At 41.3% G+C, this 22,058-nt stretch overlaps 2 protein-coding genes across 3 annotated transcripts in view; both read left to right on the plus strand.

The window, feature by feature from the left end:
• The first annotated feature begins 1,059 nt into the window (after positions 1–1,059).
• RIPPLY2 (ripply transcriptional repressor 2) lies at positions 1,060–3,699 on the plus strand. The gene is made up of 3 exons (XM_063150594.1): positions 1,060–1,500; positions 1,610–1,674; positions 3,417–3,699. The coding sequence occupies exons 1-3, from the start codon at positions 1,192–1,194 to the stop codon at positions 3,580–3,582; spliced, it is 540 nt and encodes a 179-aa protein (XP_063006664.1). The 5' UTR covers positions 1,060–1,191; the 3' UTR covers positions 3,583–3,699.
• A 1,026-nt stretch (positions 3,700–4,725) lies between these two features.
• LOC134415343 (cytochrome b5 reductase 4) overlaps positions 4,726–22,058 on the plus strand; it is a 30,121-nt gene continuing 12,788 nt past the window's right edge. The window contains exons 1-10 of one of the 2 annotated variants that reach the window (XM_063150591.1): positions 4,726–4,827; positions 6,098–6,251; positions 9,078–9,178; positions 11,190–11,274; positions 15,318–15,359; positions 17,211–17,265; positions 19,220–19,277; positions 19,386–19,479; positions 20,038–20,070; positions 20,829–20,951. In XM_063150591.1, coding sequence (XP_063006661.1) covers positions 4,753–4,827; positions 6,098–6,251; positions 9,078–9,178; positions 11,190–11,274; positions 15,318–15,359; positions 17,211–17,265; positions 19,220–19,277; positions 19,386–19,479; positions 20,038–20,070; positions 20,829–20,951 — 820 coding nt within the window. In that variant the 5' untranslated portion in view covers positions 4,726–4,752. Of the gene's footprint in view, positions 4,828–5,260; positions 5,288–6,097; positions 6,252–9,077; positions 9,179–11,189; positions 11,275–15,317; positions 15,360–17,210; positions 17,266–19,219; positions 19,278–19,385; positions 19,480–20,037; positions 20,071–20,828; positions 20,952–22,058 lie in introns of those variants that run through there. The other variant, XM_063150592.1, reaches the window with a different exon arrangement.

The raw sequence follows: 22,058 nt of genomic DNA on the forward strand, positions 1-22,058 counted from the left end.
TTCTTGTTCAACATAAGTGGTTGCTTTCCTTCAGAAAGGCAAGTCGGTCTACATCTGGTTTTGACTTTAGGATGCGAAAGATTACCCTGATTACATTTCCCACACAGCTTCTAATACGTAACATTTTTTACAACTGGTACTGCTGGTACTATTTGTTGAAATGGATTGTGCTGAAGATGATGTGGAGAAGGCACAAGCCTGTAGCTACTCTTTTTAGAGCAGCAGCTACTTGCAGTTACTCTTGGGCAATGCTAAGGTAGACACATTCCTTATGCCTCAGACAAACTCGAGGAGGCAAACAGTGCCTCAGTAATGTGGGTCTTTAACGGGACAATAAATTACCTGGGGTTTAAGCCCTCCTTCAGCATCTAGGGCAGCTCCATCCCACCAACCCTCCTGGTCCTTAAGGCGGATATTATTACTGTTTACCAGCTCTTATATAACTTGTTTCTGCTCCTCTCACACGCATCACTGATTGCAACCTCAGAAAGAAAAGGGGATAATAAATAAAAATAGAAACAAAAGTAAACTCCCTTGGTACCGGGGAACATGGCAACGGCAGGAGCTCCACGTAAAACCTTGCACCTGTAGTGACAGCATCCAGTGCTGGCAGCGGAACAAAGTATTGGACCACAATAAAAAGGAATTAAGGCAGGCACGGTAAAAATACCCTATTAAAAAAAGGTGTGTGTGTGTCTGCATATATTTAGATACAGATATATAAAAAGAGCCACCACCGTTGCCTGAGGGGGAACACGTCAGGGAGCGCCCCGGGGCTGACGCGTTATTGAATAAGAAGCCCTCCGAAGGGCGTCACGTCCCCCGCCACCCGGGGATGGGATGTCCGTGCCTGCCATCCGCGGTGCCCACACGCCGTGACTCGCCGCTCCGGGGCATAAACAAACACGGCTGGAACAACACAAGGCCGCGGCGGCGGAGGCCGGACCCCGCCGCCGGGGCGCAGAGCGGCCGGGCGCATCCCCGGTGCCGCCGCCCCCGCTCCGTTCCCACAGGGCTGTCCCCGCCCGCCCCCGGGCAGCTGCCATGTGTCTGCTCGAGTGCGATTAACACCGACTCGCCAAATCCCCCCCGCGCCCGCTTCCCCTCCCCGGGCCATTTGGGGCATGCCCGCGCCCCGTGTTTACACGGCGGCGCCTTCGCGCGGGGCCTTTCTGCGGATGGCGCTGGCAGATGAGCCGGGGGAGGTGGGGGCTCCGCGCCGCGCAGCGCCCGCCGCCGGCTATAAAAGCCTCCGGGCCCGCGGGCGGCGGCGATAAGCGAGCGGCCGCGCACCGGCGGAGGATGGAGGGCGGCTGTCCCCGCCCGCTCTCGGCGGCGCTGCCCCCGCAGGGTTACTCGCCCCTCTCCTCCTCGCGGTGCGGGGGACGGCCCGGTCCTGCGCTCACGGCCCTGCCCTCGCCCCGCAGCCCTGCGCCCTTCTGGAGACCGTGGGTGCCCGCGCCGGGTGAGGCGGCCCAGCGGAGCCCCGGCCCCGCCGCGGTGAGTGGGGAGCGGCGTGGCGCAGCATCTAGCGCACTCGGCGGGCGGGGATGCTCGGGGAGGGCCCTGTGCCGTGCCGGCGGGCTGACCTCTGCTCTCTCCTCCGCAGCCTCACAGCCCCGGCGGGCTGGCGGGAGCCTCCCGAAAGCCGGCGCAGTACACGCACCCCGTCAGGTAAGCGGCCGTGCCCGGCCCCGGCGGTTCTCGCGGGCCCTCGGGGCTCCAGGCGCCCCCGGCGCTGCGCGGCCAGGAGAAAGCCCCTCGCTCGCCAGTGTAGTGTCGTAGCATTAGCTCTCCCGCCCCTTCTGTTTCCACCCATGTATTTATGTAGATATTAAAGCGCCTTGGGAATGAATTGGCCGTCTACGTGTTTTTTTTTACTGACAGATCCTTGGGCAAATGATTGCCAGGATTTGTGTATTTAATATATTTCAGTTGTTGATGTGCCTCTGTGGTTTGAGACTTAAGACGTATTACACAGTTATGTGGGTGTTTTTTGGTGGTAGTGGAGCTGGCTGAAGCACCCTGTTACTCGTTCCCGTGCCCACGATTAAAAAAGGCACGGGGCTGTAGTTCCTCGGCTGTGCTGCTGCGCAAACATCCAGCGCCCTCCCACAGCAAAGAAGCAGGTGGAGGCGTGGGAGAGAGTGGCACGATGAGAAGATATGCACTGGCTAAGCCACCATTGCCGAGGAAAATACTTGTGTAACAGCTGCTTTAATGATAAAGGCAATGATAGTATCTGCACTGTCAGTTCTGAAAAGGAAATAAAAGAAACTAACAGCAGTTGAATCTGTAGGAGAGTCTGTATTCAGAAATGCTGCTAGGTTTTGCAAGATGCTTAAAATAATTGCACAGGTAGTTTTTCCAGACAAGAAGTAGCTTTCTTTCATATCTAGGCTCTCATCCTTCAAATAGTGATGCACTAGCTAAGCAACTGTACGGGCAGACTTCACTGTGACTGCGCCTATGCTTAGGTTTGAGTGAATGCTGGGAACATTGGGAATGGCGACGTGTTACAAAGCCAATGTCAGTGACTTTGTGCTGCCAAGGAAGCAGTGTTCCGTTAAACAGTAGCCTAAAAAGTATTTCTTGTAATTGCTAGAAAGCTGTCTACTTCTGTTTCTTCATGCATTTCTATTTTAAACAATCTGCAGTCAGCATTTCATTATGTTGTAGTGTGCTAGTCCCTTGGCTCTTGGGACTTCCTTGGTCTATTCCTTCTATCTAATTCCAAACTGTAAGCAAAAGAGGACACTAGTTGAAAAGGAACAGGAATTTGGAGTATATCAATTGCAATATATTGTCATTAGCTGATAGCCCATGCTAACTGTGATCTCATCAGCATATTTTGTTAATTTCTGAATACAACACAGACGGCTTTAAAATCTACATCCATGGGACATCTTCCTTATGGAGCCTGTTGATTGTTTTTGGAAAGACAGATGAAATACCAAGGTCTGATCACCCCTAGACGTTTATCATTCCTTTGAATTTTACAATGGTGTGAAACAAGTATCCACAACTACCTAGGCTGGGGACCTTCAGTAAGAAAACTTCTAATTTGATTCAAATGTTTTTTTTATCCTGTTTGATGCCAATTATATTCCCTATGAATAGTTCCAGTAGGGGCGGTACAGTTAATGAGGTACTGGAGTGGGAAGTTCCAGATGCAGAGTCTTGGGCTTTCGTAGTTTTGCTGCAAAACTCACACTCTAAATCATCTTTTTCTCTTCAGATGGAGATAAGATTTTTTTTTTTCTTAATTGAATATAGAAAGCAACTTAGCAATTGAGCTTGTAAGGAAAAGCTCTATAGGATGCTTGTTTTAATAGAATTTCACTTTGCTTTTTTGCATGTCCCTCCATGTAAAATGCATAATAACAATAAGCAAATCTATTGTATACTTGTTTCAGACTATTTTGGCCCAAATCAAGGTGCTATGATTACTTGTATCAGGAAGCTGAAGCACTTCTGAAAAACTTCCCAGTACAGGCTACAATTTCCTTTTATGAAGACTCGGATAGTGAAGATGATGAAGATCAACTGGAACAAGATTCAGGAACAGAATCAGATTGCTGACTGCAGCAACTTCTGACTTAATTTAAACTTAATATAAATATGTATTATAGTATTTTTAAAGATAATTTATTTCTATGTAAGTTATTCTTAATAAAACTGAGATGCCTTGTAATTTTATCCTTTTTCCTTGGTTCCTTTCCTGTCCTGGTTTAAGTGGGGAAGGTATTGATTAGTACTTTTCTGTCTGAGGTCCTATAGTTTGTAGATCATAAGCTGAACACCAGAGAACAGATGCCCTTATTTTGAAGGGCTCTGTGGTTGTGACTTTCTCAAAGTCTGAGGACACAAGGAAAGCTTGTAATTGTGATTTAGTAGGCTCCATATGGAAGTGTATCAAGGAATCATTGGATTAAGTATTCCAATTGTGTGGTGCCTGCTGTTACAACCGTTTCAAACATAGAGAAGAGAAACAATACAGCTGTTTTTGAAATGGAGAGAAGAGTCCAAATTCTAATCTAGTTCTTGTGGTGTAGAAGAGTTTGCCTCACATCACTTGTGTTCTCATGTATATGTGCTGTGTTCTCATACATAAAAGTAAGTTTCTGCATTTGTTTGTAAAGTGGACATCAAGAAACAGATCTGAGTTGTTATAATAGTGAGATTGGTTTTAATAATTGAAACAAAGTTGGGTCTCAATCATCGCGAAGGCCAAAGCCCCTAAAAGAACAACAGAACAAATCCAAAGCTTTAAATTAAAGGCAGTGCCTCTGTCAGGTAGCGGCTGTGTACTTACCCGGACCTGCCCTTGCCTTGTGTGTGCAGCTGCAGGCCGCGCTGGCTCAGTGTGCCAGCACCATCCAGGGAGTGCAGGGCCCGCGCTCCCCGGGCCCTGCAGCAGGATCGGAGCGGGTCCGCACCCGGAGCCTGCCCACACTTCACCTGCAGAGCGCGGGGTGCACCGGCCTAAGCACCTGGCGCTGGGGCCCCTGGACGGAAAACCAACCCTAGTGCAGGGGCGTGCAGCCCCTCGCCGCCGGGGTGGGTACGCGCCGCTCCGTGCCCACAGCTCCCGGCCGGCCTCCCCCGCGCCGCCCCCGAGCCGAAGCCGCCGCTCCCGCTCCCGCTCCCGGCCGGGCCGCGGCCCCGCCCGCCGCGGCGGAGCCTGCGCACTGTGCCCCAGCGCTCCGCCCGCCCTGCCGCGGGGGCCCGGCTGCGGCCCGGCCCGGCGCGATGCTCAACGTGCCGCCCTCGGCCTTCCCCGCGCCCGGCTCCCAGCAGCGAGCGGCAGCGGGTGGCCGCAGCAAGGTACGGGCGGCTCTGCCGCTCTTGGTCGCTTGGGGGGAGGTGAACGGGCCCGCGTTTTTCCCGCTGCGGCGGCGGCTGCCTGGCCTGGCCCCGCCCGGCCGAGCTGCGGTGGTCTCCGGTCGGTTCCCGGTCGGTTCCCGGCTGCAGCTGGGGCAGGGCTGCTGCCGGCCGCCCCCCTCCAGCGGCCGGGTCTCGGGCGAGGGCCCGGCTGGGCTGCGGCGCTGGAAAACACTTGGTGCTTCTGGTTAGAGAGGGCGGCGGTGACGGCGCTTCCGGCGCTTCCTGCCCCGGCTGTGCCCGCTGTGCCGCGATGGAGCTTTCACCTTGGAGTTACTGCCTGCAGCTCATGCTTTAATGTTGGATCTTCGTCTTTGGAGGGGTTTTGAGAACGCTTGTTGTCTAGAGACCTTGCTTGGAAAGCAGACTTGGACTAAAGTAGCTTTAAGAAATGTTAGTTTATGTACGCTTCAGTTTTTTTGCTTCTGTTTTTCCTGTGGTTTTGTAAGACCGCAGTTCTTTAACCCTGTTTCCTGTTGTTAAAGCTTGGATCAGAAGGGTTCCCAAACTGTGGTCTTACTTGTTTACTATTTCTTCGAATGCCTTGAAAATGCTTGGAAAATAAAGGTTCTGCAGCATGGGTGTGCTTTCTGCAAGGAATTGCAAACATGGTGTTGTAAATTGTGATTCACCGAGTCGGTATTTTTTAGAAACAGACAGTGGGTCTCCATTACTCGCTAGGTGCTGTTCAAAAGGAAGGTGTTAGATACCCTGAAGATCTTGTTCTGCCTTTCAGGACAGGCAGGCCAGGGCAATACTTCTCTGGAAAGCTACTAGTTCTGTCCCAGCTTTCTCTGGGTCAGGCTTCCAGTTGCTGTAGGGCTTGTGGAAAGTCTTTATGAATGCTGTGAAGGCAAAACTTGTCTTACCTGACCATGATTTTTAAATTTCCTTTCTTTATTGCTCATAGTTTTCCAGACAGTATCTCAAATGATTTGCCACCACAGGCAGACTTGGTGTCTTCAGCTTGCTTTGGGAAGAGTCAACTGAATGTTTGTTGCTGTTCAGTAATTTCTGTGTCACTACCCAGAACACTCCCTTAAGCACCCTTTCTACTGAGTAGGGCTCCCAAATATTGGTGAATAATATGAGTTGGGTTATTTCTCTTTTGTTTTTGTCTCAGCCCTCCTATGGAGCTTAGAAAAATGTATTCTTAGAATGGCTTTTTCTTCCTTTAGAGGTTGAAGTTGTTTGTATATTTGTTATTTTTCAGGTACCTTTAAAACCAGGAAGGAGTCTTATGGATTGGATTCGGCTAACTAAAAGTGGGAAGGACTTGACTGGTTTGAAAGGGAGGCTGCTTGAAGTCACTGAAGATGAGCTCTCTAAACACAACAAAAAGGAGGACTGCTGGATATGTATAAGAGGTTGGTTGCTGTGACATTTTTTCTGCGTTTTTTACCTGGTTTCTCTTTTCTGTACTTAAAGAAGAAGCAATAAAGCTCAAAAAACAAGAATAAAAGCCGTGCTCCGAGAGAAACTGTGCACCTCCTGTGTTTAGGCCAGGTGTAATCTTGACATACTTTGGCATAACTTCAAGTAAGAGATTTTGTGTTACAAAGATTTTCTTTGCTTTCAAGCCTTTCAAAACAAATCTTCCAAATTGGCATGTTTTATACGTATTTTATAGCTGCCTATGAAAATAATAAAATACAAAATTTTAGGCAATGTATCAAATAAAAAGGATTTAGCAAGAAAACAGGGCTTTGAAAATGCTGACATGTACACTTGTCAGTCTCAGACAGTTTATTATTTTGAGCAGTTGACTATTTTTAAGGATTGCTTTAGAGCATCCAAAAACATAAAAATTAAAAATACTACTTAAACCTGGAGAATGGTCTTTAGGAAATAATTGTGAAAGCACACGTACTACTTCATAAAACTTAGTAGTGCAAATGACAGTTGCCAAACAGAGCAAATGTAATCTCTGACTACAGTGACAAATACCTGTGGTGACTATGCAATTCTATTTCTGTTATTATATTAATGAAATTTTAGCTCAGAAGTTGAATCATATGTTATATGTTTAGCATTGTGTGAAGGGGGTCTGGAGCAATAGCTGTGGCTAGAAGAGTATTTTTGGAGTTGGAAATGAAGTTCCTAATTTTCCTACAGAAAGGAGCAAAACATTTGCCCTGCAATTTAGTCATTTAGATGCTAAAATATACTAATATCACTGTAAATTTATTAGGAGGTAACACAAATTTCTATGAAGATAGAACCACTCTTTCTACAGATATGTCCCATTAGTGTCTCTGATCTTCTTAATCTCTTAGTGATAACATTGATCTGGTAAGGAGCAGCATTGATATTTAATAAAATGTCATATCTGAACTTCAGCAAAAGAAAGCTAAGAATTTCTGTGTGAAGGTGATTGTATTATTGTTGGGTGTTAAAGGTGATGAGGGTGAAAGTAAAGGTAAAATGTTATTCAATACTGGCCTTTGACCAAAATAATAAGGTTGTTAATTTCCTGTGCTGCAATTTCATGTGCTAGTAAAGCTGCAGTTGGAGGAGAGAGAAAGAAACCTTGTCTGCCATGTTCATTGGTTCATTTTTCACTCTGAAAAAGGAACATCTACTGCAGACAGAATTACTGCCTAAAGATGCTTCTGTTTTCTTTTTAATCTCATTTTACCTTGACTGTATCTCTGAGGCTGGGTTTTACAAGAACTCCATCAAGTTGCCGCTGTATCTTTCCCTAAATTTTTCCAGGTCTGCCTTTTCTGTGTTCTCAGATGACCAGTGAAAAAAGCATCATAACCGAAAATGACAGTAGCCCTCATATGTGGACACGTAGTAAAAGAATATAATTATGGAAAAGGCTAAATTAGGTCTCTGTGTTGGTAGTTAGACTATCTCTAAAAGAAAGAGCAGAAACCCATGAGAGCAGTGTGAAGTAAAAGAAGAACAGGAACTAACTTGGTTCAAAACCCCAGTGTGATCAAAGAAAGGTGTCATATAGGGCACAAATTTGTACGTAAAGGGGGTTCAGGGGAGTTAAAAAATGCATGAAGGGTGTATAAATGATATATTTCTTTTGCTTCAGCAAGTTTGAATGGTAAATTTGAGTAATATTCACGAGGCCATGGCTATGCAGAATCTTATAATTTATTGTGTGCAGTAATCAATGCTGCACACAAGATGGCACAGCGAATGCAGCCATCAGAAGAGCAGGTTGGTAAAGTGTGCAAAGATCCTTCCTTTGTTTTTGATGGGTCTTTGTTGTTGGCTGGGATGGTTGTTCTTGCCAACTAGGATTGCTCCAAATATGTCTGCCCCAGGCTCAGTGCTGAATGCCTTTCTCTTCTTCTGAAGTAATTAATGTACAGTTCCTAATGTCGTCAAAGCTTTTCTTCAAGCACTGGCACAGTTCTGTTTTTGGTAGCTTCCTGTTTTGATAATGTTAAATATCTTCAAATATTCATGCAGGTAGGGGTGCAATGATCAAGTTGGCAGCAATATGTCTGCAGTTAAATCTGTTTATAGGCGCATTCTTCAGACTCCAATAAGCCAGTTGCCTAGCAACAATAATTAGCCCTCATCATTTCAGACCTGTGAAGAAACATTGTTTTATGTTGCTGGAGGTGTAGAAACAATGCTGAGCCCTTTTACTGGGACAGACACAGCCAGAGTTGTAAGCCTTTAATGAGCACGAGCTGGGTCAAGTTTCTTATATTGCTGAATCTGAAGAATGGAAGCTTTGTTGCTGATGGTGACAGTATTTCCTTGCGTGGGACAGTTCATTCCTGTAGGCATTTCATTCCATGATGGTGGGGTGGTACCGGAATGACTATGACAACACTTCAGGGAGAACTTAATTGGAAAGGAAACTGAAAAATTTTATGCACTAGCTGGTTCAATTTTGTCTCTTTTTAAATCTGCCTGTGGTACTTTTACCCTCTAGCTAGGGTACATCATAACCAATTTCTAGGTTGAAGTCTTAACCCAAGGCAAGTGGTGCGGCATCTGCCATCTGTTGGGCTGGCATCTTCATGTAATAAGATACCTCTTGTGCTCTATACAATTGTGTCACTTATGTTTCTGTTTTTGTGAAGTCATACTATCTGTTCCAATTGTGCCTACTGTTTGCTAGTACACTCTTTAATTTGTGCTATCCTTTCCATTATTTTTGGAGACAGGAGTGGTTGTAAAAATGCTACTCATATGCTTTTATATTCTGTTTTCTTCAGGATTTGTATATAATGTCACGCCGTACATGGAATACCATCCAGGTGGTGAGGATGAACTAATGAAAGCAGCAGGAACTGATGGTACAGATCTCTTTGATCAGGTGAGAGCAACTGGCAGCAAATGACACTTGCTCACCATACTTGAAAAATGGATGTTTTGCCATTATTTTTAGGGCATTTCCGTGGAAATGGTGATTTGAACTTTTTCAGTCCCAAGAAAAGGCAGCAGGTCACTGCTCAGAATGACGCTTACATCACTTACATGTGCTGGAAGAGACATGTAGTTTAAACTTTGTATCAAAAGACTGTAATGAAAATGTTACTTTATGTTGTTAGAATTACACTTCAATTAACTTTTTTTTTTAGCAGAAATAGCAGTAAAGCTAGCAACAATTTGAGATACCACCTTCTTAATACATTGCTTCAATGACTACTGTTGTTGGAGAGACCTGTTTTTCTAAGAGCTTTCACTTTTTGACAAAAGCTTGTAGAATTCTTTGTCTATTTACTTGGCAGATGCATTATCAGTAAAAATGCTGGAGCTTCTATTAACTTTAACTGGTGAGCAACTCACAAGATGACAGTTGGTCTCTTATTTGTTTACTATTTCTTTAAATGCTTTGAAAATACTCAAAGGCTCTGAAGCATGGGTGTGCTTTCTGGAAGGAATTACAAACTTAGTGTTGTAAAATGTGATTTACTGAATTGGTATTTTTTAGACATTCTGTGGGTCTCCATTACTCACTAGGTTTATCTGAGAAACTGCAAAAGAGCAGAAATCTCTGTTTCAGAAAGGAAGTATGTTACCTCTTTACATGTCATGCATCAGAATATGTTATGCCTTCATTTGCAAATATTTTTAACATTGTAAATAAAGATGGATAATGTTTTAGCTTTGAGTCCTTTGTTTTGTTTTGTTAGTCCTTTCACAAATGAAATGTTGGTTTTGGGCATAATTCTTTGATTTCAAGAAATCTCTAGTATTGAGTACCCAGTATCAAGTTGGGGCTTGGAATTATGTTGCTGGGTCATTATATGATGTCCTTGAAAACAAAAGTCTTGACATCAGGAGTATTTGGGGAAGCCCCTGTAGTTAAGTTCAGATATATGCTTGCAACTTTTTAATTTTTTGTGATGGGAATGGAAACAAGTTTAGATGCTGAAAATATGCTTTTCACATTTATTGTTTCTGGCTTATGACTTTTATGTTACTGGAGGTGTTTGTTTTCCCCTCTGCTTTAGCATTCTATGTCTGTCAGATAGTATTTTTTTAAGAGCTTGGTAGATTGCTAGTGTTCCCCAAATTTCTGGAAAAATTAACTGTCATTCATAATCCTTCATTTCTGTTACCTGTATATGAGGAAACTGCAACTTGTTGATGGGATTCTTTATCTCATCTCCTTAGCTAGTCCAGTTGAAAGTTTATATTTTTGAATCTAGGTACCATTCAAATTTGTCATGCAACACTTTGTTTCCTTTTCTCTTCTTGTGATGTTATCCTGGATGCCTTATCAGAATTCGCTTTTCTGCCATCCATTTCCTCTACAAGTTCTCCAGTTCTGGTCTGTAAAGCTACTGCTTTTTCTTCACTTTATTTTACTTTCTTAAATAGGGAATTTCCAAATGATTCAGTGATAGTAAGACAGAAGCAAACAGAAATACACCAGCTTGGTAGGAGGTGTTTGTCTTAACTATTATTTTTTTGTTTGTTTCCTTCATCCTTTTCCCCTTTACTTGTCTAAACAAGACTAATAAGCATTGTGATAGTGACAAGGTCTTTGTTCTGTTAGTTGTGTAGCATGCACCATAAAAATGCTCTTCTGAAATATATTCTGTTAAGGTTATGATGTTCAGATATTGCAAACCATAAATGAGTAAATTAAACTATTGTTACTTTTTTCATAATCCTATTGTTTCACTTAATGACATGATATCTGTAATAGTAGTAAAAATAAGTACTGACTGATGTGATAGGGACTTCTAATGTATTTAAAAAATAATCTGCTAAATGAATTATATTAGTCAATGTACAAAAATGAACTTTTCTATTTCAGTGCATAGAACAACATAGTAAGAATCCCAAATTTTATGAAAAATATTTTGTTAATGTAGGTTCATCGTTGGGTCAATTATGAATCAATGCTGAAGGAATGTCTTGTTGGGAGAATGGCTGTCAAGGCCATTGCTGTTCCAAAAGGTGAGTTGTTTTAAGAAAGAAATATTGTTTATTATACTTTATTCCAAAATTATCTGGAAATTATGAGAAATCCTAAATCACCTCATATTTATGAGGAGAATCTCTATTCTTGTGTAGAGTTGAAGGCTTTTGCGTATATTACTTTTTTTACACCAGATACCTGTAGATGAAATTGTTGTATAATTGAAGACTTTTAGTAATGTACTGCTATGTTTCTTCTTTTGTTTTTAGTAATTAGAAAACAGCTGTGCATGTGTGTTATATGTTTGTGTATATAGAAAAGACTTTTTACTGTCCTGCCATCTCTCTTCTTCTGATCCCAGGGGGAAAACTGTCATAGGCAGCCATCATATTGAAAGAAAAGTCAGTATTTTCAATCTGGTGATTTCAGCCCCTTAGAAACATCTGACAAGTTGCATATGTGTTGAGTTATTTGAATACACTTTGTGGGCAGTTGTTTTTTCCAGAGGTCCTTTCATTTGAATTTACCTTGAGAAAATTTTGCTAATACAATAGACTCCTCTGAGCCAGGAGACCAAGAAATGTTGTATGGTCTTAGAATGCAGGTGTTGGTTTCCAGAAACTTTAATCTTCAGTCTGTTTTTTGGTCTGTAGGCCACAGCCAAAATTTCCTATACCTGGGAAGCAGACAGTGTTACTCAGTATTGACCCTTAGCAAAACTGCAGTGAAAACACGAAAGGATTAATGATTACAACTATTTTTCTCCAATTCTATGACATACTTTAGTTCACGATTTCAGCTATCTTGTTGCTCTTCAGCTCCTGAAGAAGTGCACTGCATGCTTGCTTAATACTTAGATAACATTGTCTTAACAGTTGAGTTTGGTCTTTGTGTGAAGTGGAATAGTGTTTTACATCTCCATCATGCTAAGTAGCTAATTCCAGTTTTAAAGTGCTACAAAGTATGGAGAAACCTCAGCAGCATAGCTGCCTCACTGAGTTGAGGCATTACGGAGACATTACTGCTGCTCTGTCAACTGAGTTAGAAATTTAAAAGTAAACATGCATTTTGTTGATTTTATTAATCTAACTTTTCTGCAACTGGAAGGAATTCTTGTTACAGCCAGTCAGTAAAACATAAACACATCTTCACCCCTGCTGGCTCTGGCAGTCCATTTTCTGCTGTTTTCTTCTTCTGCTTTGTTTGCTAATAGGACTGTCTATTTTCCTGTAGTAAAATTTGCAGGATAAAGGTTGTCAACTATATACAACCAGTTCTGTTACCTGTGTTGCTTTTAACCATTTCAGACTTGAAAAGACTTAATTTTGTTAATAAAGAATCAAACTGGTAACAGAACTACAGAGTCATTTAGGTTGGAGAAGACCTCCAAGATCGAGTCCATTTTTTGAACAGTCACCACCTTGTCACCTAGACTATGGCTAAGTGCTGTGTCCAGTTTTTCCTTGAACATATCCAGGGATGGTGACTCCACCACCTCCCTGGGCAGCCTGATACAATACAGTACTTGACAGCTCTTTCAGGGAAGTTCTTCCTGATCCCCAGCCAGAACCTCCCGGTGCACAGCCAGGAGGCTGAACCCACCTGGCTACACCCTCATTTGAGGGAGCTGTGGAGAGCAGTAAGGGCCCCCCTCAGCACCATCTTCTCCAGGCTAAACAACCCCAGCTCTCTCAGCCACTCCTCACAGGATTTACCCTCCAGACTGTTCACCAGCTTTCTGGCCCTTCTCTGGAACACTCCAGCGCTGGACTTGCTGAAATCCTTCACTCTAAGATTCTCAGTGTTTACTTTGATTCCTGTGGGGTTATATATCCTCCTCTGAATTACCAAAAAGTGATTGACTTACTTCACTATTAGCCAGCAATACTAGTCTTTATCTTTTGAGACCATATTCTGCAAACTTTGCATTTCAGAATAGAAGAATAAATTACTAAGTTAAGGTGCATGTTTTTGAATAGAGGATTAAATGGGTCCCATAAGTATAGAGGGAAAACAAGACTTCAAATTATGGATTACGTTGCGTTCTTTTTGTCACAGAGAATGAATGTTCAGCAGTAAGATGAACATTAGTATTTGCTGTTTGGTGCAGTCTCAGTACAGAGCAAGGAAGGCAGATGTAGGTTTGTTAGGGCATTGCTGGAAGATTTGTGGTTTTTTACCTTAGGGTATTTTCCCTGTGGTGTGGTGGTTTCTTGGGAGACGGTACAATGGTTTACTTACTGAACTGCTTAAGGAAGCTGAAGTTGTCCTTACACACTCTAGGTTGGGGATTTTTGAGGAAGAGTCTTTTGAAAATGCTGGTAATAGTGTTTTGTCAACTTGTATTTTGAGAATGCTGCTTCATGCTGTGGTGGTGACTAACAGGAAATTCTGAGGTGTCCCTTCTGTAGTGTTACAGTGGATCTTTGCTCTGAAGCATGTGGTGTTTGTACTTGCTGAGAAGGCCAGTGCCATACCTAGGTATGTAAAGGATGATTTCAGAATCTCCCTCAGCAAACCTGTACAGCATGAAACTGCTTGCTGCCCCCTCAGGGTGCTCAGCTGTAAATATTAGCACAGTCTGAAATATTTTAATACTGCTGGTGTTTCCAGAGACACTGGTTAGTGTGTATAGTAACATAATCCCTATGTTACATTAGTGGTTACTTGGGAGGCAGAATGCATGTTGTATTATTGTTAATTCAACAAGATTAGACTGGGAGCTGTGATGTCATCCAAGGAAGAGAGGTAGGGCTCTGCCTTCGCTGTATCTCATGTCATCCTTAAAATTGCAGTGCTGATTTCTGTGCAGTGTGTTAAAATATAGTGAAATGAGAATAGGCTTCTAAATACAAAGAATTACCTTTCATTAGAACACAGTTTTTGTGAACAACTTGCCCATCCTGGCAGAAACCATAAAGTGGTGCATAGCAGAATATGCAGACAAATGTTACCTCAACCAAAAATTTATGGAATATTTTCTTTTTACCTCAGCTAAAAATGTGTGGAGTATTTTCTTCTTACATTGAAATGGCACAACATGAAAGTCTCTGAAGGGTGTTCTTAAAGAGCTCGCAAGTAATTTTGGAATACCATTTGGTTGGTGCTTTGCTCTCTAAACCTTTCTTAACTTCTCTCTAGCATTTTTTCTCTAACACTCACTGGTGCGATGCAGAGCACTGGGAATGATATGGAAGACCAGGGAAGAAACATTCCTGTTTTGGTTTTCATAAAAAGGAGTAGGAAGAACAGATTTGCTTCTCCTACTTCCCAAACTTGGCTCCTGTAAGAGAGAATATAAATGGGGCCTTTCATATAATGACATTCTGAGATGTGCAATGTAGAGAAGGGCAGAAAGGGGCTCCAGGGATAGCCAGAGGTCTGGTTTCCCCACAGATTTACTGTGAATGGAAGGACATGTGGCTGAGAGGTGCAGTGCCTTTCCCATCAAGGTGAGCACCCAATAAAAGAATTGATACTGTGTAATTCACCTGCTTGGTCTCTTTTTTTTTAAATTTTCTGCTAGAGTCAGTTGTTTTGGAATAGTTGTAGCGTACTGTAGAATAAATGAAAAACTGAGATAATAACTTGAAAATAAAATCATTTGGCAGAGGAAGCTTATAGAAATATTTCCTTTTTCCTATGTTCCTGCCAAGGATTGGGTTCATATTTCTAAGGATTGGATTGGTCAGATTTGCAGTCTATTATGTGATGTTGTGAGACAGGTATCGTTGGAATTCTTAACAGATTCAGTGAACTTCTTAGCTATGAAGTTTATAATTGCACAAGATAATCTGTGATGGTTTTTTTTAAGTGCCAGAGTTCGTGCATTTCCTATCCTTTGGAGCTGTGCAATTTTTGGTGCTTGTAATGTAACAATTTTTTAATTAGACATGCTCTTTTGGAATGGTCATCAGTGCTGCATTTTTTTGTTGCTTCTTGATGTCTGAAGCATCCTGGTCATTCCGTTAAGACTTCTGGAATGTTTACTCAGAGATCCTTACTTTGGCTAATTTAGCATGATGTGGGGAAATACTGCAGCTTCTTAACTGTTGTGCTTGTTTTTTATTAATGCTTGCAGAGATTTCTTCTGCTGTGTCTGAAGACAAGAAACAGCTTAATGGTAAGTTCTCACCTGGAGCAAAGTTGGGAGTGAATCTCAAACTTATGTGAATATCATTGAATGAGCAGTATTTATCCACACTTCTCTCTCTTTGCGTTTGAATCCAGTAGTCAGGCTGTAGTGATTTGTGGAAATTTCAGAAGGCAAAATCCTACCCAAGTATTGTGAATTCTGTATTATAAAACTGCAGTGGAATAGTGTAGATAAGGGAGATATGAGATGGACAAACAAGGTCATCTTGTCTGTGAAATGCCAGGAAAATTTTCTGCTCAAGTCTTTTCTATCCAGTCAGGTCTTCCACTTGTTTTGCCAGATCTTTTTTTTTTTTTTTTCTTTCAAAGTGCAAAATTTTGCATTTCCTTGTGAGCTTCATGAAGTTTTTGTCAGCCCATTTCTCCAGACTCTCTGCATCCCTTAACGACCTTAACTTTCCATGTTTGCCTGTTTGCATGGTTTGTTATTGTTCTGACTGGGAGAATGTGTGCCCCGTAGATTGCTGGTGACTGTGTGAAACAATATCAGCATTCCCTGTTCCCTGGGGAGTGCTTGCAGTACCTGCCCTCCAGCTGGACTTGGTACGCTGATCACAGCTTTTGTGGCTGGCAGTTCTACTCACTTTCTGTCTGTGATGCAATCTACCAACCAAGCCCAGCTCTTTCCAGGCTGGCTGTGAAGGTGGTGTGAGAACCTCTATCACTAGCCTTGCTGTCCCATAGGGTTGTGTAAAGCAGTCCTGTGATGTGCAGGGTTATAATTGTGCTGTTCATCTGGTCACATTAAACTCTTCATTTCATGCCTGCCATCAGCCTTTGGCTTCACCCACAGCTTTTCTTTATTTGTGATCACCATGACTAATAGAGCACTTTGCTTAATTGGTTCACTGATCACCTGAATCATTGTCTTTTTACTGCAGCATGAATCACTGTTTTCATGTAGCATCTTACAGTATTTCAAAATAATTCATAAATAACTTGTTTTGCCAGAATGTTCTGTTTTATTGTTGCTGTTCATTTATTTCTCTGGACCTGCAAAAGCAAATAAGAGTATATATGACCATGGATTCCTGTTATCCCTGGAGACCAAGCAATTCATATGTGTGTCCTCAAGAAAGGCTTAGCCCTTGAGAAGGCTTTTATCATTAGGTGATCTATTCTCTGTCCTCAAGCTTTTGCCAAATATGTTCAATTTCTATTCTGTCAGAGATTGGTACAGCTGACATTTTGAAAGACTGACCAACTGTTGCTTCCCAGCAAAAGCTGTTCCAGACTGTTTCATGCAGTTAAGTAGTTCAAGTGAATGTCTGAATTCTGTGAAAATTCCTAGCCAAATGCTGTGTAGAAAGATTTGGGCTGCTGTCTTTGCTTAATTGACTGACACGAAATGTTACTTGCAAATTAGGTTAGATCAGACATCTCAAATTGAATTTATTCATCTGAATTGTATAAACAAATAGTTCTGATAAAGGAAAATCATTCAGATAACCTTTTTGTGCTACACTATCGCAAAGTGTTAAAACACAAGCTACTAACAGATGAAATCGAGTACAACACAGGTACTGTGGTGTGTAGAACTGTGTTCTGAAGTAGACCTCCATGTTCTAGAACATGTTCTCTGTTCTGAAGTATACCTCCATGTTCTAGAACACTGCTCTCCAAGAGAAAGTGCTGAATAAAAACTAAGTACAAAATGTATATAGACTAGCTGTGGAAATAAAGCCACCAAATATTGTTCGAGAAAACTTAGAACATTAAATTATAAAAACCAAAACCATAAACCCCAAACATACCTGACTATTATTTATATTAAGCAAGCATCCCAGCAAATATTTTAATGACTGTCTGCTCTTTGCAGGTGTGCTTCCTGAGAAGAAAGTACTGGCTTCTTCTGCTAAAGATTTAAGTCCAAGGTAAGCCTTTGTCTGTAGTTGTCTGTTGAACATTCTGTTTAAGAATTCTGTGCAATTCTTAGTAAATACAAGGCAAGTTCTTCCATGGGTAGCTCTTGAAATTTCAGTTAAATGAGTGTATTTCATTACCATCCTTGTATAAGTAGGAAAGTTGAAGTTCAGGTTTAAAACAAGTTGCCAGAGGTCATAGGGACAGATGATGGTTCTTTACTTGTTCTGTTGATTCCTAAATCTTGTGCTGCCTTGATTGTATACAAATGCTTGGCTTATATTTGCAGGCTCCTCACCTTTGTTTCTTGGGAAAACTCATGGAAAGTGATTCTAATTGGACTGATTACTTTCTTGACTTTAATGAATTTGTCCATAAACAATTGCTGTGCCTTGAAAAAGGGCATCATTTCAAGCTGGAATGTATGGAGATTGATAGCTGCATTCAAGTTTCTACAGTATGTAAAGCCAAGCAGGCCCTGAAATCTCACTGTCATATGCCTGCTGATGTCACTGATGCATCATTTTACTCCATTATACCTTTGGTCCTCAAGATCTAGCTTCCCACCTGGAGTCAAAATCCCCTGGAAATATGTGTTCTCTGGGCTAGTTGCATGCAGTCATGAAATACTATGGCTTGTAAACAATTGGAATGGGGTTCATTTTCTGAAGTGCTCTCCAAACCTTGCTGCCTTTCTTTCCATGTGTGTCTGGCATATTCTGGCATGTGACTGGAAGGTGTGCAGCCTAAGATGTGTTGGCTGTCAGGAGTATTTTCTCCTCCCTTTGTCCCTGTTTTTCTGGTCCGCGAGTAGATGGAAGTTACTTCCTGACAAGTGTAATGCCATGCAAATAATTAGCAACTGAAGGCTTTCTTTTCTTTTTGTACTTTACACTGGATTTATTACAAGGGGATCCTAGGAATGAATGCAAAAACTTGATTTGTGGAGGTGAAAGGAATTGTGGTTTTGTGGTATGTGCATCAAATCTTTAAGTCTTGGAAGCCACCCTGTCTGTTCCAGCTGTTTGTCTCTGCCCGGACACGCGTGGGATGGCTCTGGGGCAGCCCGCGCTCCAGAGGACGAGTCTGGACTCTTCAGATTTTCAGTCTTCAGATTGTTTATTATTTCTTATCCACAGAATTTTCTTTCAGCCCGACAGAGGTCTGACCAGCAAGGCAGCCAAGGGCACTCTGGCCTCCCACTGGGCGGTTGTCTATTTTTATACTAAAAACCACGTACGTCATATTTACCTTTATTTCCCAATACCTTTCACCCATATTAGCAAGTGCACCTTCACCATGGACCAATCCCAAAGTGCCAACATCACCACAGAAAATGGATGACAAGAAGAAGAAAGAAGGACAAGACATGCCCTGATCCCTCCATCTTGTCTCCATAATCCCCCTGTACCAAAACCCTAAAATCTATATTTCACTCTGTAAATACATCATTCTTACACCATTCATTCCCAAGTGACTCTCATGTCCTCAAACAGGTGGCACATCCCTCGAAGGGTCAAAGTCAAGCCACCAGATGCTTCTGGCAACATTCCAGGATTTCTGAGCCCCCCAAGGGTTGTCTCAGTAACTCTGGACATCCGGGGTGATGTGCTGAGTTCCCACACCACCCTGCCTATTTAATGCTTTGGTCTGGACTTAAGATTTTAATCATCCATATGCAAAGAGAATATATGTGCTTTTTAAGTAAAATTAATGCCATACAATTTTAACTACAGTGTACTGACTATAAGAATACATAATTAGATAATTATTTTAGTAGTTTTGTCAGAATTACTGACTTTGTGTTTAGTCTTCAAAAGTAATAAGTAATATGTTTGGCTTGTAAATTTGTCATACAAGCTCTGTTTGAAGGCTTGGGGTTAAATATGTTTTGATATACTTTATTTGATATGATATATCAAATAAAGTATATGTTTTTTTATTTATTTTATTTTTGTTTTACAGTTACGACTGGTTCCAAACAGATAGTTTGATCACAATTGTCATATACACTAAGCAGAAGGTAAGTATATTTCATGAAGGAAGAATTACAAGATCCAGTTGTGATCTAGCTTGAATTCTGGGAGAACTTCATAAAAATTTTTGGTTTTTTTCCCCTTGGCTATGAAAGGACATGAATGCAGACTTGGTGATAGTTGACTGTCAAGACAAACAATTAAGGGGAGAAATCATCATGGATGATCACTCATATCTTGTAGAAGTTGGTAGGTACTGTAATTTTGCAATTGAAAGTATTGTATTTTCATTCTACTGTATTAAAACCTTTTCATCACACCATTAGCATTTTACATGCACCAATTAATATTTTATTCCTCTTTCATTAGAGATGGTTAAAGTGCCTTGATGTAAAGGAATTACATTGTTTATCAACTCACATCTTCATTTTTTTAGTATGTACTAAATTTCTTACATATGGACTAAAATGCAGTAAGAAATTGATTTTAAAGTTGTGTAAAATTTTTCTTCAAATGTGTTTTTTATGATTATTAAAAAGCCCTCATTCACAAGGGCAAGAGCAATAATTGCAGATTGGTAGCTTTGCCTGAGCCATTATTAAAAGTAATGGGAAAAATAATGCCTTCATGCATGAGGCTTGTAGAAGTTATGAGTCAAATTTCAAGGCCAAATAAGCATGCATAACTTTTTATAAGTATTATTAGTTCACTCAGTATTCCTAGACTTACCTATACTTTTTGTGTATATGATGGCTGTAGTAGAATTTCTTTAATGTTTAACACACAGTTTGTTTGTTTTCATTTCAGACTTGGATCATGCAGTTTCAGAAGATGTGGCTGGTAATTTCTGTCTCTTGCAGCACTTCTGTATCTCTTCTAGGATAGTCCAGTCAGGAGCTGAACTTCCACGATCCTTGTGGGTCCCTTCCAACGCAAGATATTCTATGATTCTGATACCAAAATTCAGTTTAAATTGGGAATTTCAGTTTATTTTTCTGACTCATCAGATACTTCACAATTTTACTTACCACCAGGTCCTGACAGAGTCAATCAAACCAAGTCATAACATGAAATATTTTTTCTTAATTGTGGCATTTGGGCCTGTGAAAGTAATAAGCTGATAGTGCTGTGATCCCTCTGAGCATGACTGAAGGCTAAAAGAGCTAGAAGTTGGTTCTGTTGTGTATTTTTAAACTGTTCTTTGCTTGGCCTGAGACTTTCTTGTATTTCATTGTTAATTCAAATGGCCTTAAAAGAAGGTAGTAAGTTGTGCTAACTAACAATTTCCAGTACATGAGGACTCTGGGTTCATGAGTATTTTTCTTGACCAGATGGTCTGTGAAGCTGTCCTGGTTCCACAAACTGTCAAGCAAATAATGTGTATTAATTATGCATATCCAGTTAGTGCTTTTTTTAACTGCACTCTAAAATATTATAGGGAGATAGCTGGAAGTACGAATTTGATTTAATTTAAAGAATTATTTACATGTGTCTTGAGAAATGAGTAATTGTTCTGAATTTCTTTATAGTTTATGTGTGAAAATTTTTTTGTACAAAGTGTAACTAAAAGTAACAATATGAAATCTTTTCTCTTTTAGTAAATATTGCTGAAAAAGTAGGGAAAGTAGAGATTATTTTAAAGAAAAAGGATAACGTTCATTGGAAAAATCTGGGCCAGCCCTCTGAGGGTCATAATACTTTTATCAAACGCACAGACAGAGGTAAGCAATTTTATAGCCAGCTACCAGCTATTTTAGGACTTCTTGGAGCTTGTCAGTGATATTTGTTTCTTTCCAGAATTTCTTTTCCTGTTGTTGGACCTTCACTTCTTTTACAATTTGGAATTCTGATCTTGAAAGCTATTCAGGAATTTTCCTAGAAAGGGTTTGATTTGGAGGAGGGTTTTTTGTTTGGCTTTAGTTTGCCCGTTTGTTTTGTCCCACAGTGGATTGAAGGTGAGCCTGCTATTGGAAGGGGAGCACTGCCTGAGCGTTGTTCCATCTCGTGGTTGCCTGTGTGCTTGGTGACCTCTCTGTCCCCATGAAAACCTCAGGAGTCCCTGAGGAGCATCTCTCAGTGCTGCAAGGTTGTTCCAATACTCTGCGTCTTTGTAACTTGAGCTCAGATTAAATAAGGGACTTGAAGTCATGTGTAGGTACTAAAGCCACCTCTGAATAAGCTGTGTCTACAAGAAGCAGTAAATGTTATATAGGGATTCATTTTGTAGTAACAGAATAGTATAAACTTGCTGCAGCACCAAAGTATGTTAGAGTAATCCGTATGGGTTTGGGTTTTTTTTCAGCTAAATTAAAAATTTCTGCACTATTACATTGTGTAATATAATCACACTCCTGATGTTATTGCTGTCACCTAGTTTCTCAAAAACCCTCTTGATCCTCTATCTAATAATGCTCAAAAATTGACTGTTGGATTGTAGTCTGTGTTACTCTGTGCGAAAGCTAAGCTGTGCGTTTTTAAGAGCTAATAAAATGTTGCTCACCCTATTGTACACCTCTTACAGGCCCTCAGTTACACTACATGGGCCTTTAGAGTTGAGAGATTATTGTGGTACAAAAAGAAAGACTGCAGGAAAGCCCATCTCTCTAGCTACCTTTAGTTTATGTGGAATGTATTTTTCTTTTTGAGAGTTTCAGAAACTGTTGAGTCATCCACTTTAAAATTAGATTTTTTCAATACAATCCTCTGTATCTAAGGGGTTACAGCCTGATCTAATGTGTTCTCCACTGTCTGTTGGTCATTTTCTCCCTTATCACTTTTTGTGATTATAGAAAACAGAAAGAGAAGATAATCTAAAAGAATAAGAGATA

This window comes from Melospiza melodia, chromosome 3, assembly GCF_035770615.1.
Source record: "Melospiza melodia melodia isolate bMelMel2 chromosome 3, bMelMel2.pri, whole genome shotgun sequence".
NCBI lineage: Eukaryota > Metazoa > Chordata > Aves > Passeriformes > Passerellidae > Melospiza > Melospiza melodia.